Source organism: Rutilus rutilus (genome assembly GCF_951802725.1).
Source record: "Rutilus rutilus genome assembly, chromosome: 23".
NCBI classification, from domain to species: Eukaryota; Metazoa; Chordata; class Actinopteri; order Cypriniformes; family Leuciscidae; genus Rutilus; species Rutilus rutilus.
In genome coordinates this window covers 15,646,902-15,660,305 of record NC_140233.1, presented here as the reverse complement: position 1 = coordinate 15,660,305, position 13,404 = coordinate 15,646,902, and the positions used below count along the sequence as shown (strand labels likewise).

The 13,404-nt window shown below is 36.8% G+C and overlaps 1 protein-coding gene across 1 annotated transcript in view; it reads right to left on the bottom strand.

Moving 5' to 3' along the window:
* Window positions 1–13,190, bottom strand: part of tafa5b (TAFA chemokine like family member 5b) — a 50,153-nt gene extending 36,963 nt beyond the window's left edge. Inside the window, exon 1 of the mRNA XM_084396443.1 lies at window positions 13,011–13,190. Within this exon, the coding sequence (XP_084252569.1) occupies window positions 13,011–13,119 (109 nt within the window). The 5' untranslated portion in view covers window positions 13,120–13,190. The remainder of the gene's footprint in view (window positions 1–13,010) is intronic.
* Window positions 13,191–13,404: the final 214 nt, after the last annotated feature.

Sequence of the window (13,404 nt, the reverse complement as noted above, 5' to 3'; positions counted from 1 at the left end):
GCTATTTATAACAGTGACGGTAATCCCCCTGGATCAACATGAGGTTCGGTACACACGCAATCTAAATTAACGTTCAAATTTAATGCATGCATTTCAAGAGGGAGACTTGCTTTCTCGTGGTTTATTAGTTTTAGTTATTTCCTTAATCTTCCCTAAAAATGCTTCTTCATCCAGTGATGAATAGCTCTTTTCTTTGTCTCTTGATGATATAATTAATAATGATCTATTTGAATGCATATATTCAGATTTAAAAGTAATCCATTTTCTCTGCTGTTAATGTCACTTTTCATATTACCCCCAAGTACAGCTGTCCACACATGACATCCCATCATATTCTCATATTGTTTTCACGTACTCCGGCTTCAGAGGAAGAATGGCAATCAATCAGCGGGGACCCAATTAAATATGTTCAGAATACCGCAGCACTGCAAAGTCAAGCTGCTACTGAAATATCCTGCCCTATAATAACATGTTCCTCCTGTGTTGCCAATATATCTCCTACAGATCTAGCATTTTCTCCCGCTCTATCTCTCAATTTCCATCTCGTCTAAGGGGAATATCTATATTTGACGCTGCAGTGTTTGTTAGCGGTACTGTATGAAAAAATGTGGTGGGACAATAGACCTGGTTCCAATTTATTAAGCCGGCTTTCATTTATTTACTTTTTACATTTGTTTTCCATAGTAATTGCAACGTCTCAGAGGAGACATCGGAAAGCAATATTGGTGTGATATATAAACAATATCAGCCAGACTTTTGTTTGCTATTTTTGGTGGATAAAAAAATCACACCAAGTTAATTCCAGCTATAAAATCTGCGAATGACGACTACCCGTAGAAAGTATCTGAGTATGAATATTTATTTCTAAACTGTTTTCATCAAGTATTTAGCAGCTATTATGGTGAAAATAAACAGTGTGAATAAAACAATTGTTGAAATTCCATTTAAAAATAACAATTTCAATTCATGGACTTAATCTCTCAGATCAATGCAGGGACAAGCCACTGGTTGCCCTTTTTTATCTAAATCCTTTTCTTGGATTTGGAATCAGAAATCAATTTGTTCAGAGAACTTAAACAGATAGCTATAAGAACATCAGCACCAAACTTTAGATTTGAAATGATAAAGATTACTTAGGCTACTAAACATTTCTCTCATGCTAATGAGAGCATTAGAAGAAAACTCTGTCAAGCTCCATAATGACAATAAAATGTGACAGATTTATGTGAAGAGACAGAAATTTAAGTCTGTATTCAATGACATTCTTCCCCTGCAGTGAGCTGTTAACCGGATCAGTGAATCAGTTGAACTCGAGATCCGAACTGTATAAAAATAGTCTGAATGAAATTCAGGGTATTTTAAGAACAGCGCGTGCTAATGTGCTTTGGAGGCAGGGTAAAAACGTAAAAACATATTAATGCATCTTGACTTACACAATCTTCTTGTCTGAGAGCCAAGGGCGCTCTCACCTGCACCGTAATGTTATGCAGCATTCCTGTCAGTGTTATCACTGCAACACTCTGGGGGAGCAAAGCGCAGACCACCGCTTGACTGCTGAATGTCCCTAAAGCGCACTTTCCACTTCACAATGCGCCTGACGACATGGTGTGTCTTGTTATAATCAATATCTTTGTCATTGTCAGGATTAGTCACGGGGCCACCGTCTTCACTGACCCTGGGAACCTGCTACCTGAATGAAAGTCTAGAGGACACACATCAAGTGAGCAAAGCAATGATTCTGTAAAAGTGATAGATTGATCTGCAAAATACTTCTAATTTAAAGAGATAGTTGAGCCAAAAAATCCGGTCATCATTTACTCTAATGTCGTTCCAAACCTGTATAGCTTTCTTTATTCTGTGTAAGAAAAAAAAATTGACAATGAAAGTCAATGGGGACCAAGTGGAGTTGTTTTGGACACCATTGAGTTTCATTGTATGGACAAAAGCAGTTTCCATTCTTCAAAATGACTTTTTGTGTAACAAAAGTTATGTAGTACAATGATGTTCGGTCTCTAATGTGACATTTTTGCATGTCATGATGAAAAAACTCTTAAAAAAAATTTAAGACCGTACGAAAACCTGCATTTGAGATTGTTCAAATTCATTGAAACTACATGCCAATTCAAGAACATGTAAAATAGTTACAAAATGCCATGAGAGTGAATTGGGTAAAGCATATTAAAAAGATACTTTTGAATGCGCTGAAGAGCTTCCAAACTGGATTTGTGAACTGAATCAACTGATTCTATGAAAGAATATGAATTAAAAGAAAAACTGGTTAATGAAACATGAATGAGATTCATGTCTAATCATTGAAAAAAACAAATGTATTTCAATAATGGTTGCAAAATAATCAAAAGGAATGTTCCCTAAATGTTAGGAAAAAAGGTTTTAAAAAAAACTGGATATTTTCATAACTTAATTGGAAACGTTAGCTAGCCGTTCTTAGAACATACTGTATTATTGTTAGCTGGGATAGAACTTGAATATATGATAGTTTAATGATGCTTTTGTCATTTTGAAGCTTGACAGCTCCAGTCATCATCATTCACTTTCTCTATATTAAAGTGGCCAGAATATTCTTCAATCATATGGATTCAGAACAACATAAGAGTGTGTAAATAATGACAGAATTTCATTTCTGGATGAACTAGACCTTTAACGCAAGACAAAAGAGCATCCTATCAGAATGACAATGAATAGCAGGTGAAATGACTCATCTCTCAAAATCAAACTAATTTCAATACTGATGTGCAGATGAAGACTTTCTGCTCTGACAGGTGTTCGAACCACAGGATCATGGCTTCTACGGTGTGAAACCTTCATTTCAATTCAGCATAATTAGTCAAGACAGATTTTAACCAAATGAAGTATAAGAAACCTGAAGAGGAGAAGAAATTGGTACACTTAAGGAAATTCCACCACCAACCAAAGTCTAAACTGCACAGCGCATCCTTATTACAGTTTGGGTTATGCAATCCAATTTGGATGAATCCCATTAAATGTGACATCCGCCTTCACAATATACATTCCAGTAAATCTGCTGCATTTTAGCAGTGTTTATCCCCCGGTTTCAAGATACGTTGATGCATATGGCATTTAAATCTCCGACTCTTGTTTAGCTAATGTGGAACCATATATATTTAAAACTACATTGTGAAACTGTAACTGTATCTTTTGATATGAGCGATGAGTGATGCGTTTCTGCTGTCAGAGGTAATCAGATTGGATTAAGCCTCACAGTTTTACTCCCAGACAGTCCGAAAAAGAAAAGCTGATAGTAGAGATCCCAATCAAAGAGAGGTGGGAAACTGTGACAAGTCCAGATACGCTGAGTGATAAGAAGGAAGGGCTCTTCTTCTCTCGCCTGCCCGCAAAGACTTTTGTAATCAATCTACACAGACTAATTTGGGCTGGTCTTCACATTGTGTTTCAAAAAGAGGAAAAGTGAGAAATGGTCTGACAGGCCAGTGTAAAGCTGTAGAGTCATGGAGTCCTGCAGTGCACTACATTTCATTCCTCTATCATATACATGTATGGCTTAAAATATTAAACTCAATTTGTACGGTTGAAACATATTACGTTGGAATTTGATTGCGATCATATTTAACTCATGCAGTTTAACTATTCATGGTGTGATGGTGTTAAATTAAGTTCACCATTAAAATTGTCAATCCTTTTTTTTTTTATATTCCTGTATTTATTATAAATGATTATTCCGTGCACATCGTCGTTTTTTAAAATTCATGTGCCCTCATAATCTTTAATCAAAACAACTTCCCTCCCTCTTGGAATGACATCTCTTCTCTTCTCTGATGGCGTGTTTATTGGAATGAGGGCGGGACAACCTGTCACTCACTTGAGATCGACCAATAGCAACCATCCAGTCAATTCCCAATGGACAAAATCAAGTCCCACCCCACATTTTTCTTCTTCCTCGTATACATCGCAATGCAAAGAAATCGCAACTTCTGTTTGATGCCGACTTTAAGACATTTAAGACGTTTAATTGAATATTTTAAATGTGTTCAATACTGTTTGAATAATTGTTGCCATTAGAGCCACTATTCACAATTTTGCACTAATTTCTGAAACAATTATCACAATTAATTTCAAGTTGACACCCTCATGCAAACTATCAATCGTACTCTATTTGCCTATTTCTAAAAGTCTGCTCAAAAGGTAGCCTCCTACATGACAGAAATGACTCTGGGGGGGGGGTGTCTGAAGAGTTTTCCATGCAGTTTTTTTCCAAGGGTTTTCCATGCAGGGCAGGCCAGTATTATTAAGGAGAGTATTGATTTGACTGAACTAACATTTTGTGCATTGACAGTGATGCACCCTTGTTGCTAGTGTTTATGAAATGGATAGCATGTGTGAAATTAATTATTGACAGATTCAGATGTGCAGTCCACAGCGGCGTAAATGTTGATAGTAAGCAGTTTTTGACAAACGTTTTGGATAAATCATTCAGACAAGGTGTAGTGTGGGCAAGCGACCGAGCTTAAAAAGGCTTTCGTGTGAATGATGCAGGGGGTAGATGATCAAGTTGTAATGCTAAATTCACTTGGCTGGTCAAAACAGACAACTTCTGTGACCACATTTCTAAAGTGCTACATCATTCGGCACGGTGAAACACTGCAGATTTCATAACATTATCACTATGCAGGGATTTAAAGGAAACCCTTCAGTCAGATGATTCTATGAGCAATGACTGAAAGAGACTGAAAAAGAGATTGCTTATTAAAATCTAATATCTTGTAAAGGATCAGTAAAATGAAATACAGATTTGACTAAAATATTGTTTAGGCCAGAGATGTAATGACGAGAAGGCATTCCACCGAGGATAACTCTATTTTCTCGAACTGTTGGCGGCATTACCACCGCATTGAGAGAGAGGAGAAAAAAGTTAATGTGCTTGTAAAAGATGGGCCACTTTATGAATTTTACTGCCCACAGGTCAGATGGGAATACATTCATTCTATATTCAGTGCAGAATTTATACCAGTTTCCCGTCGTTGCTATGCAAAGCACACAAGAACATTTTCAAGGCAAATCATAAAGCATCTGCCCTTCAGTAGATGGAGAAAAAATTCTGAAAAGGTATGTATGTATGTGACGTGTGTGTCTGTCCTTTAATACTTCTCTCAGGACATGCCATTTTTTTTATTATTGGTCTATATAAAGGTCAGTGACATGATGGTGACATTTTTGGCCTGAATCTATTAATTTATTCCGAAAAACTTTAACTCTTTCCACGCCAGAGTTTTATAAAAATAAAACAAAGTTGCCAGCGAGCCCCCAGAATATTTTGTTGTTTGAGTATGTAAACACTCAACGGATTTATGAATGGAAGTGAAGCGACGTAACTTACGCTGGTAGGTCACGTGATAAGGGCAACATGGCGAATATAGCACGTCCAGATTACATTCATACTATAATAGAACATACTTCTTATTCAAAATAAGTACCTACTCAAGACAGTGAATTAACTATTTCCCTGACACTGAAGAAATTTTCCAGCTTTCCGTGTTTTCCCTGTTATACGGTAGGGGGCGCTATGAGATATCTTCTTAAAGAGTACTGAATCTCCGGATTAAAACCAAGGGGCAACATTCTCATCTGAAAAATGAAGCCTACCCGGAAGTGCGAAAAACTGCAATACATCGAAAATCCGCTAGGGGAAGGTCCCAAAAGGGAGCAAATGTCCATAGCCCCCATGTCAAAATGTCCGTTTTCACAGCATAAATTCATGTTTTTACAGGTTGGTCCCATGGACTTTTATTGTATTTTTCGATAGGTTCCGAGTGCCTGACAACGGCGAGGGTAGTGAATTTTTTTCTAACTCGTTAGTTTAGATAGTATTTAGATATAAAATGTATGACAATAAGGGCAATAAGGGCAGTATGACAGCTTAGGCTGCGCCAAGGAGAATGACAACATAAGAAGCGCCATTTTTTAACACAGTTGAAATATAATACTACTGTTTCTGTATCATGAAATGTAGTTTTAAGAGTTTTTCAGGCGAGAATGTAGTTGTTTAAAGCTCAAATCTGTGGTTTATTTAAAGATTTATGAAAATTTTATCCAGTTGTGAGATCCAGACGATCACCGGGCGCTCGGCGCTCATGTACCCCGCCTGGAACAGCTTTTCCTCGGCTAGTCATTCGCCGCTGACCCTGGCGTCTCTGTAGTGGTTAAACATGAGATATAATTCGTCTTGTGTATATCTAACGGGCGATTTTTGGTCTCGTGAATCTATAACTTGTTCCCTGGCCAATCGTTTTGGCTGAGGGGAAGTTTCATAACTTTATAAGCTATTTAACTTTACCGTTGTATGGTTAGACTAGAGCACTGACTTTGTGTGTTTGACTGAATTGTTTGCTTTATTTGTATAGCTTCTTATACCTTTTACTTATACTTTTTTAATGGCTAATATTGATAAAACTGAAATTTAACAATGGCTAATATTGATAAAACTGAAATTTAACAAAAAGAGACTGGGTTGAGTTTTGTCATTTTAAATTTTAATACAACGAAGATGATCTTTATGTTGTTTACTGCAAAATCTGTTGTTTAGTACAAATGCACATATTGCCTGGACCATATTAAAATGTTTAATATTTTTATATTATATTTAAAACGTAAAGAGGCAGGTTTGTGTTTTATATATTTTTTTTTTTTATAAATAGGCAAACGTTATGTGCAGTGAATATAATCAATACGCGTTGCCTGAACCACATTTGTGTGGCTATAATGTTAAGATTTCTTTAAATGAAAACGAAAAGAGTTAGTATGGTGTTTTATAACATATTTCGTTGCCTAAAATATACACAGAGATAACCGGAGTAGCAGAGCGAGCTGAGTGACACGCGCTGCGTCAGAAGGTGGGCGGGGTTAGGATTTCCCAAGATTTCCCAAGATGGCGCCGCCCATTCTGAATGTAGTCTGTAGTCTTTGACAAAATGCGATTTTCTCCGCTTTTTGCTCAAAATGTTACTTTTTAGTGAAACTTGATGTTGAAATGATAGGAAGTGATGGCATAGAGAGGACAGAAAATGATAGGAAATGATGGCATAGAGAGGACAGGAAATGACAGGAAATGATGGCATAGAGAGGACATGAAATGACAGGAAATGATGGCATAGAGAGGACAGGAAATGACAGGAAATTATGGCATAGAGAGGACAGGAAATGATAGACAATGTCAAGACAAGGCCATTAATGAATTAGTTTTTATGTGTGACACCACCTAAACTAATGATATTTTAAAAATGATAAGTCAGGATATAAGTCATGATGATGATATATATATATATATATATATATATATCAGACACATCTCGAGACCTCTGCATTCTGTTCCATTCAGTTTTGTGAATTAATGAAATGCATGTCAGGGATTATGGAGGAACATCGGAGGAACATCTCAGGAACTTACAGAACAAAGTGATTTTTCTTGTTTACTTCTGGCAGCGTTCGTTGAGCTTATGAAAAATGAAGGTCGTCATATAGTGGATACGAAACGCAGGGTAATGATACTGTTTCAGCTTTTGACCTGAGGTTAAGGCCGATTATAAACAAGCAGGTAGCGTCTGCAGTCAATACCGACAAATACTTGCAAAGGAGGGGGGCTAAAAAAAGATGAATAAATGAACAAAATGACCTTGGTGGCAGCCAGGCTCTTTGCATATGACAATTTGTTTTTAGAGACCGGAGAAAGCATTCCAACGCTGCCGCAAGAGCGTTTCCTGAAAGCTTTTCTTAAATTATTTGAGCCACAAAGAGATTCCGCAACAAGCAAAGGCATCAGCTGCTTTACATTATTCAAGACTTACACAATGGCACTTCTGGCACGTCTCCTGCTTTCAAATTGAACTTGATTTAGTTAAGCTGGGAGAGCAAGAATCTGAGGATAGAGTGGCCTGCCAGACAGCAGGGAGGAGAGTCACTAACAGTACTCGCTGCGGTCTACATGTGGCGCGAAACGCCGTTGACCTTCTGTCCGAAATTGTAAAAATGCTTTGGGTCTGAAAGTATTATATTTGTGGATGATGAACCGCGCCCGCTGAAACTTTGGAGGGTGAACGTTGGGAATGAGAGAGATTCTTTTCGATATTGCCACGAAAAACCTAATATAACACATATTAATAGGATTTGGCCGGGACTATATAGTGCCAATACAATCTAACATTTATTGCTCCCGAGAAAAAGAGCAGAAGCAAGAAACCAAGGTTTCAGGAATAGAGCAGTAGAGAGTTTTTTTTTTTCTTTTCTGAGACAGCCAATGAAGCTTAACAAAGCCATGTTTCAAAATGTATGAATGTATCAGCTGGAATTACACTGCTCCAGTTAAATAAATATCTTCAGGGTTTCTCTTCCCCTGTGTCCGTTGAATGAGCTCTTGTAAACACACTTCTCTCTCTCTCTCTCTCTCTCTCTCTCTCTATCTATCTCTCTCTCGCTCTTTTTCTCACCCTCAATGGGTTTTGCAAACGGCCTGATTGATCTATTGTTGGCTTGTGTGGAAGTGTAGAAGGTATCTCAGTGTCAGTGCATTATTGGAACGGAAGCTTCGGAAAAGAACTACACCATAAACCACATTAATTGAGCGGCTTCATTATCCGCCGGCTTTATTAAAATAGCAGCTCATTTAGTTGTCGTGCACCAGACTTCATATTTCTTTCATGGCGCTGCTATCAAACTTGTTTATTTTTCCAAAGTGGTTTATTTCATCGGCTACGAATCGTTGGACCAAAAAAAAATAACTCCCATCTACTTTAGTTTGATTGTCTCTTTTTGCTTCTTTTCTCCGTTTCCCCGTTTTATTATTTATTTGTTTTGTTTTGTTTTTTTCCAAAAAGTGCTTCCTTTAGAGGAAAAAAAGGCTTGTCCTGCCCCCACAGTGGAGTAGCCTAGCACCTTGGGCGATTAGTATTTTGCAAACTAAAAAACGTCTTTGTCAAGTCATGTAAGTTTGAATTTTTTCTCAAGGCATACTTTTGTGCTCTCTCATCTTCAAAGTGACTAGCTTTGCTCTTTGTGTATAAATGTATATGTATGTGTGTGTATTCATTTATGTTTCACTTAAGTACACACTCTTTCTTTCTCTGACTATGCCATTTTTCCTCTTGTACAGCGTTCGCATCTTAGAGCTACATTTTCAGTAGTGGCATTTGTACCATTGTTTTAAAAACATGTCAGCTTTTGCAGTAACAAGCAACTTTGTGCAGTGAGTAGATGTGTAGTGTGTCAAAACTCGGCATTGCTGTTTTTAATGTCACTTTGTGTATGCTGTACAACTAACAAAGCTGATTTAGTAATCAAATTGTCCAAACTGCACTGTAAAAAAATATTGCTGTGATTATCACAACTTAATTTTTTGAAATTATTTGAACAATTTTTACTATTTGAATAAGAAATAATGTTGTTTCAATGTGTTAATGTTTGACTTTGAATATTAAGTTAATAAGTTGGATATTTAAGTTATCTCAGCTAATTTAAAGGTGTTATAACTTATTGCAGCAACATTTGATCATTCCGTTGAATCCAATTATTTTGAATGATTCGGTTCATTCAGATTTTTTTTTTTTTACTTCCATCTAGCACATGCTTTTATCCAAAGTCACTTGCATTGGAGATATATATTTAATCAGTTCATGCATTCCTTGGGAATCAGTTGAGAGAATGATTTTAAGACTCATTTGTTTAATTCCTGAATGAATTAGTTGACTAAACAAATCAGTTGACTGAATGATTCAGTGACTCATTCATAAAGCTGTTCACTTGTTTTGTTCAGTGTTTTTGAACGAATCGGTTAAGTAAAATGATTCAATGGCTCAGTCAAAGAAAGTAGCTTGTTTTGTCCCTGAATGAAGTGTTTTTGAATGAATAACTGAATGATTCAGTGACTCGTTTATATAAATGGTCATTTTGGTGCATTCAAGTCTTCCAGGGAAATTCGTAATTATGAAAGTCTTAAGAAAGAAGACATTTAATTAAAAGAATTAAAGAATCTTTAAAGAATTAAGAAAGTCTTAACTTTGTCTTAACTTAAAGTCTTGACTTTGTGGTGATATTCATGTGCTTTCGATAAATACAATGTTTCTGACATATTATGAATGCACCATTTGATTTCGTTCCTGAATGAAATTGTATTTTTGAACGAATCGCATAAATGATTTGATGATTCTGAGCACTCATAAGACAGTCCCTTGTCGCCACCTACTGTCTCAAGGATATAATCATTGAATATCCCCATCACTAATGCACAGACTGACAGTCTTGCTGGATTAAATACAGTATAAACACAGTTGGAACGTCGCTCAGCCAAACAAATTCAAGGACAGACTGTTGTATGATTATAGTTATTAGGATTTATTCTAGCTAGATGTATTTTGTATAAAGTTATCTTCCCAAGTTAATCTCACCCTAATTGGGATAAATTGTTATATTTAAAAAGACACTGCCCTCTTATAACTTTACCTTCAATGTAGTTACCAATTGTTTTTTAGTACTTATTTATTGTTCAACGTAGTTACCTATTGCTAAAAGCCCTTACCTAGGGTTTTTAGCTTAGCAAGCTAGATTTAAAATAGCTTCCCCAACAGTGCCCTAGTGCTTGTTTCAAAATACTTTATTTGATACAAATGGGAACTATGCGTGTGTCTGATATTTGCAAATCTCTCGAAAAAAGCAGTGTGAGGAGTTCCTGGATGATGTTCCTCAGTTTTCACTTGGGGGCTGAAGCTCAAGTTATAGAAATCTAAAGTTAGCATTATGGCTCTCTAACTGCTCGACTACTTTGAGAGTCTTTTCCACCCTTTGCATTTGAAGAGCCATTTTAATGAATCCCATCCATGCTCTTAAAACTTTAAAGAAGCGACTCCAAGAGAGCTTTTGAACAGTGAGTGCCGTCAGAGGGATCCAATGTCTCATAAGCACTTTAGAAGGTATTGTTCTTAGAAATTGCATTTTTTTAAGCTTGCTTGTTTGAAAGGAAGTTTAAAAGGATCCTAGCAGTCTTGATTCCTCATCACATGCATAATAAAGCATATGCCTGCACAGCATGGTAAATCTGTGTAGAAATACAAACAATAAATGGTTGCTTTTTATGCAAGTACTTGATCATGAGCGGCTTATAGATGCTCTGCATAATGAGTCTGTAAGTCAAAAGCCACTCGCACTCACAGTGGTCATCACAGCCATTGCATAACTTGATTTTCAAAAGCCAGAGAACAGTATAGACGGATTAAAAGAGTACGATGTGTCAGCTCTGGAATAAAGACTTTTTGAAATCCCATTATTTTGTATTCTGACTCAACACACCACTCAATATATTGCACATTTTCAGTATGAATAATTTGAGGCCATTGACCTCAAATTATTCATACTGAAAATTTACAATATATTGAGTGGTGTGTTGAGTCAGAATACAAAATAATGGGATTTCAAAAAGTCAATCTTTGTGGACTTTTTTTGACTTGTTTGGGATTTCAATCAAAATTGTTGATTCAACTGTTTTGAGCATTACAGTTGCTGGTTAGAAAACATATTTTAGTTTTTTAGTTTTTTTTTTTATGTGTATTATTTTTATGCACTGAACATATGGCCTGTCTCCAAGCTTATTCTGAGTTATGGACTCTAGTGTGGTGCTAGTACATTCTAGCTTTTAAAAGATAAATAATAGCTCAAATACATGGAAAAAGATTCTTGTTGCTTTTATTGAAATGATTTGGCTGTTTTAGGCCCCCACATCAGAAGTCCCAAAATCTGTTCGGAGGTTCAAATGTTGTGTGAATGCTGTCTCCGCAGAGCAATCAATAAAGACTTCCATTTGCTGGCCTGTCTTAGAAAGAACTAAAGATTTTAATGTGCTCAAGTCAATATGCAATGGTGACTCAGACAAGAACACAGCCCTTCTGAAAGCTACAATGGGCTCTGGGTGTCTGCTCCAGAAATGCTACATCCCCTAATAAAACTGATTAAGGGGTTTTGCCTATTTGCTGAAAGGCCACTGGGGAGGAAGTGTCTGTTTTTTGCTGTGTCCTCTAACTAAATGCGGTGCTATAGATGGAATCGATAGGACAACACGACGCTAATGAAGACTCAGGCAGTGGGACAGCCACAGTACAGTGGGGCTTGACTCCTGAGTCCCCAAACACCAGACCAGTAATCTAGTCATATAGCGGGAATTAACTTCATTAAGTTAAATGTAGTAACTAAATGGACATTTACTCTTCTCTCTCTCTCTCTCTCTCTCTCTCCCTCTCTCTCTCTCCACCTCTCTATCTTTATAGTAGCATAGACTGTAGGAAAGTTGGTTGGTAAAAGTGAGGGAGTGACTGTGTAAAAACTATCTATCTATCTATCTATCTATCTATCTATCTATCTATCTATCTATCTATCTATCTATCTATTTCTCTATCATTGGTAAAAGAGGGGAAATTAATGTGTAAAATGATAGATCTATCTATCTATCTATTTATCTATATATCATAGGTAAAGAAGGGGAAATAAATATCTAAAATGACTGAAATTATTGTCTAAAACAATAGATCTGTCTGTCTGTCTATCTATCTATATATCTGTCTGTCTGTCTGTCTGTCTGTCTATCTATCTATCTACTGTCTGTCTATCATTGGTGAGATAGGGGAAATTATAGATCTATCTATCTACTATATAGCCTATCATTTGGTGAAATAGGGGAAATTATAGTTATATCTATCTATGTATGTATCTATCTATATATCTGTCTGTCTGTCTGTCAATGGTAAAAATGGGGACATAGAAAATGGAAAAATGGAGAGAGAAATAATATGTAAAAACTATTTAACAGCACTTGGGGTTAAATGCTCTAACCAAAACTCTTCTTTTTGATTTATCCTGTTTTAATATCGAGCTTATCACATAACGAACTCATTACTGCTTCTGAACTCACAATTGCATGATTGTCGACGAGTTATGGGAATAAATGAAAGATTCATAAGGCAGGAGAGCAGTTTACTTACCGCAGTACAGGATCAGCAGACCGCTCAACAACACCACAACCCAGAAAGTTGAGGACATCGTCAGCCACGCATTCCTCCGTCTAGTCCTCTTCCTAAAGGGCGAAGCCATCAAAGTCAGCCTCAATTCTCCAGTCAAATTAGCCTCCAATCTGGCTCATATAGCCAGCAGCTATTCACGCGTCGGCTTTCGTCTCAAAGTTGCCATAAAAAAACAAACGAGGGAGAAACGGCGCGAACGTATCCGTGAGAAGCACTGAAATGAGACTGCAAAAAGAAGATCCTCTGTTATCAGCGATGCGTTAGAGACTATTCAAGCTAACACTTTAAAGAAAAATAGCCTAAATCATGTCTCGCAGAGCTACTAACCGACAGATAACTTAAAAAGAGATAAGTT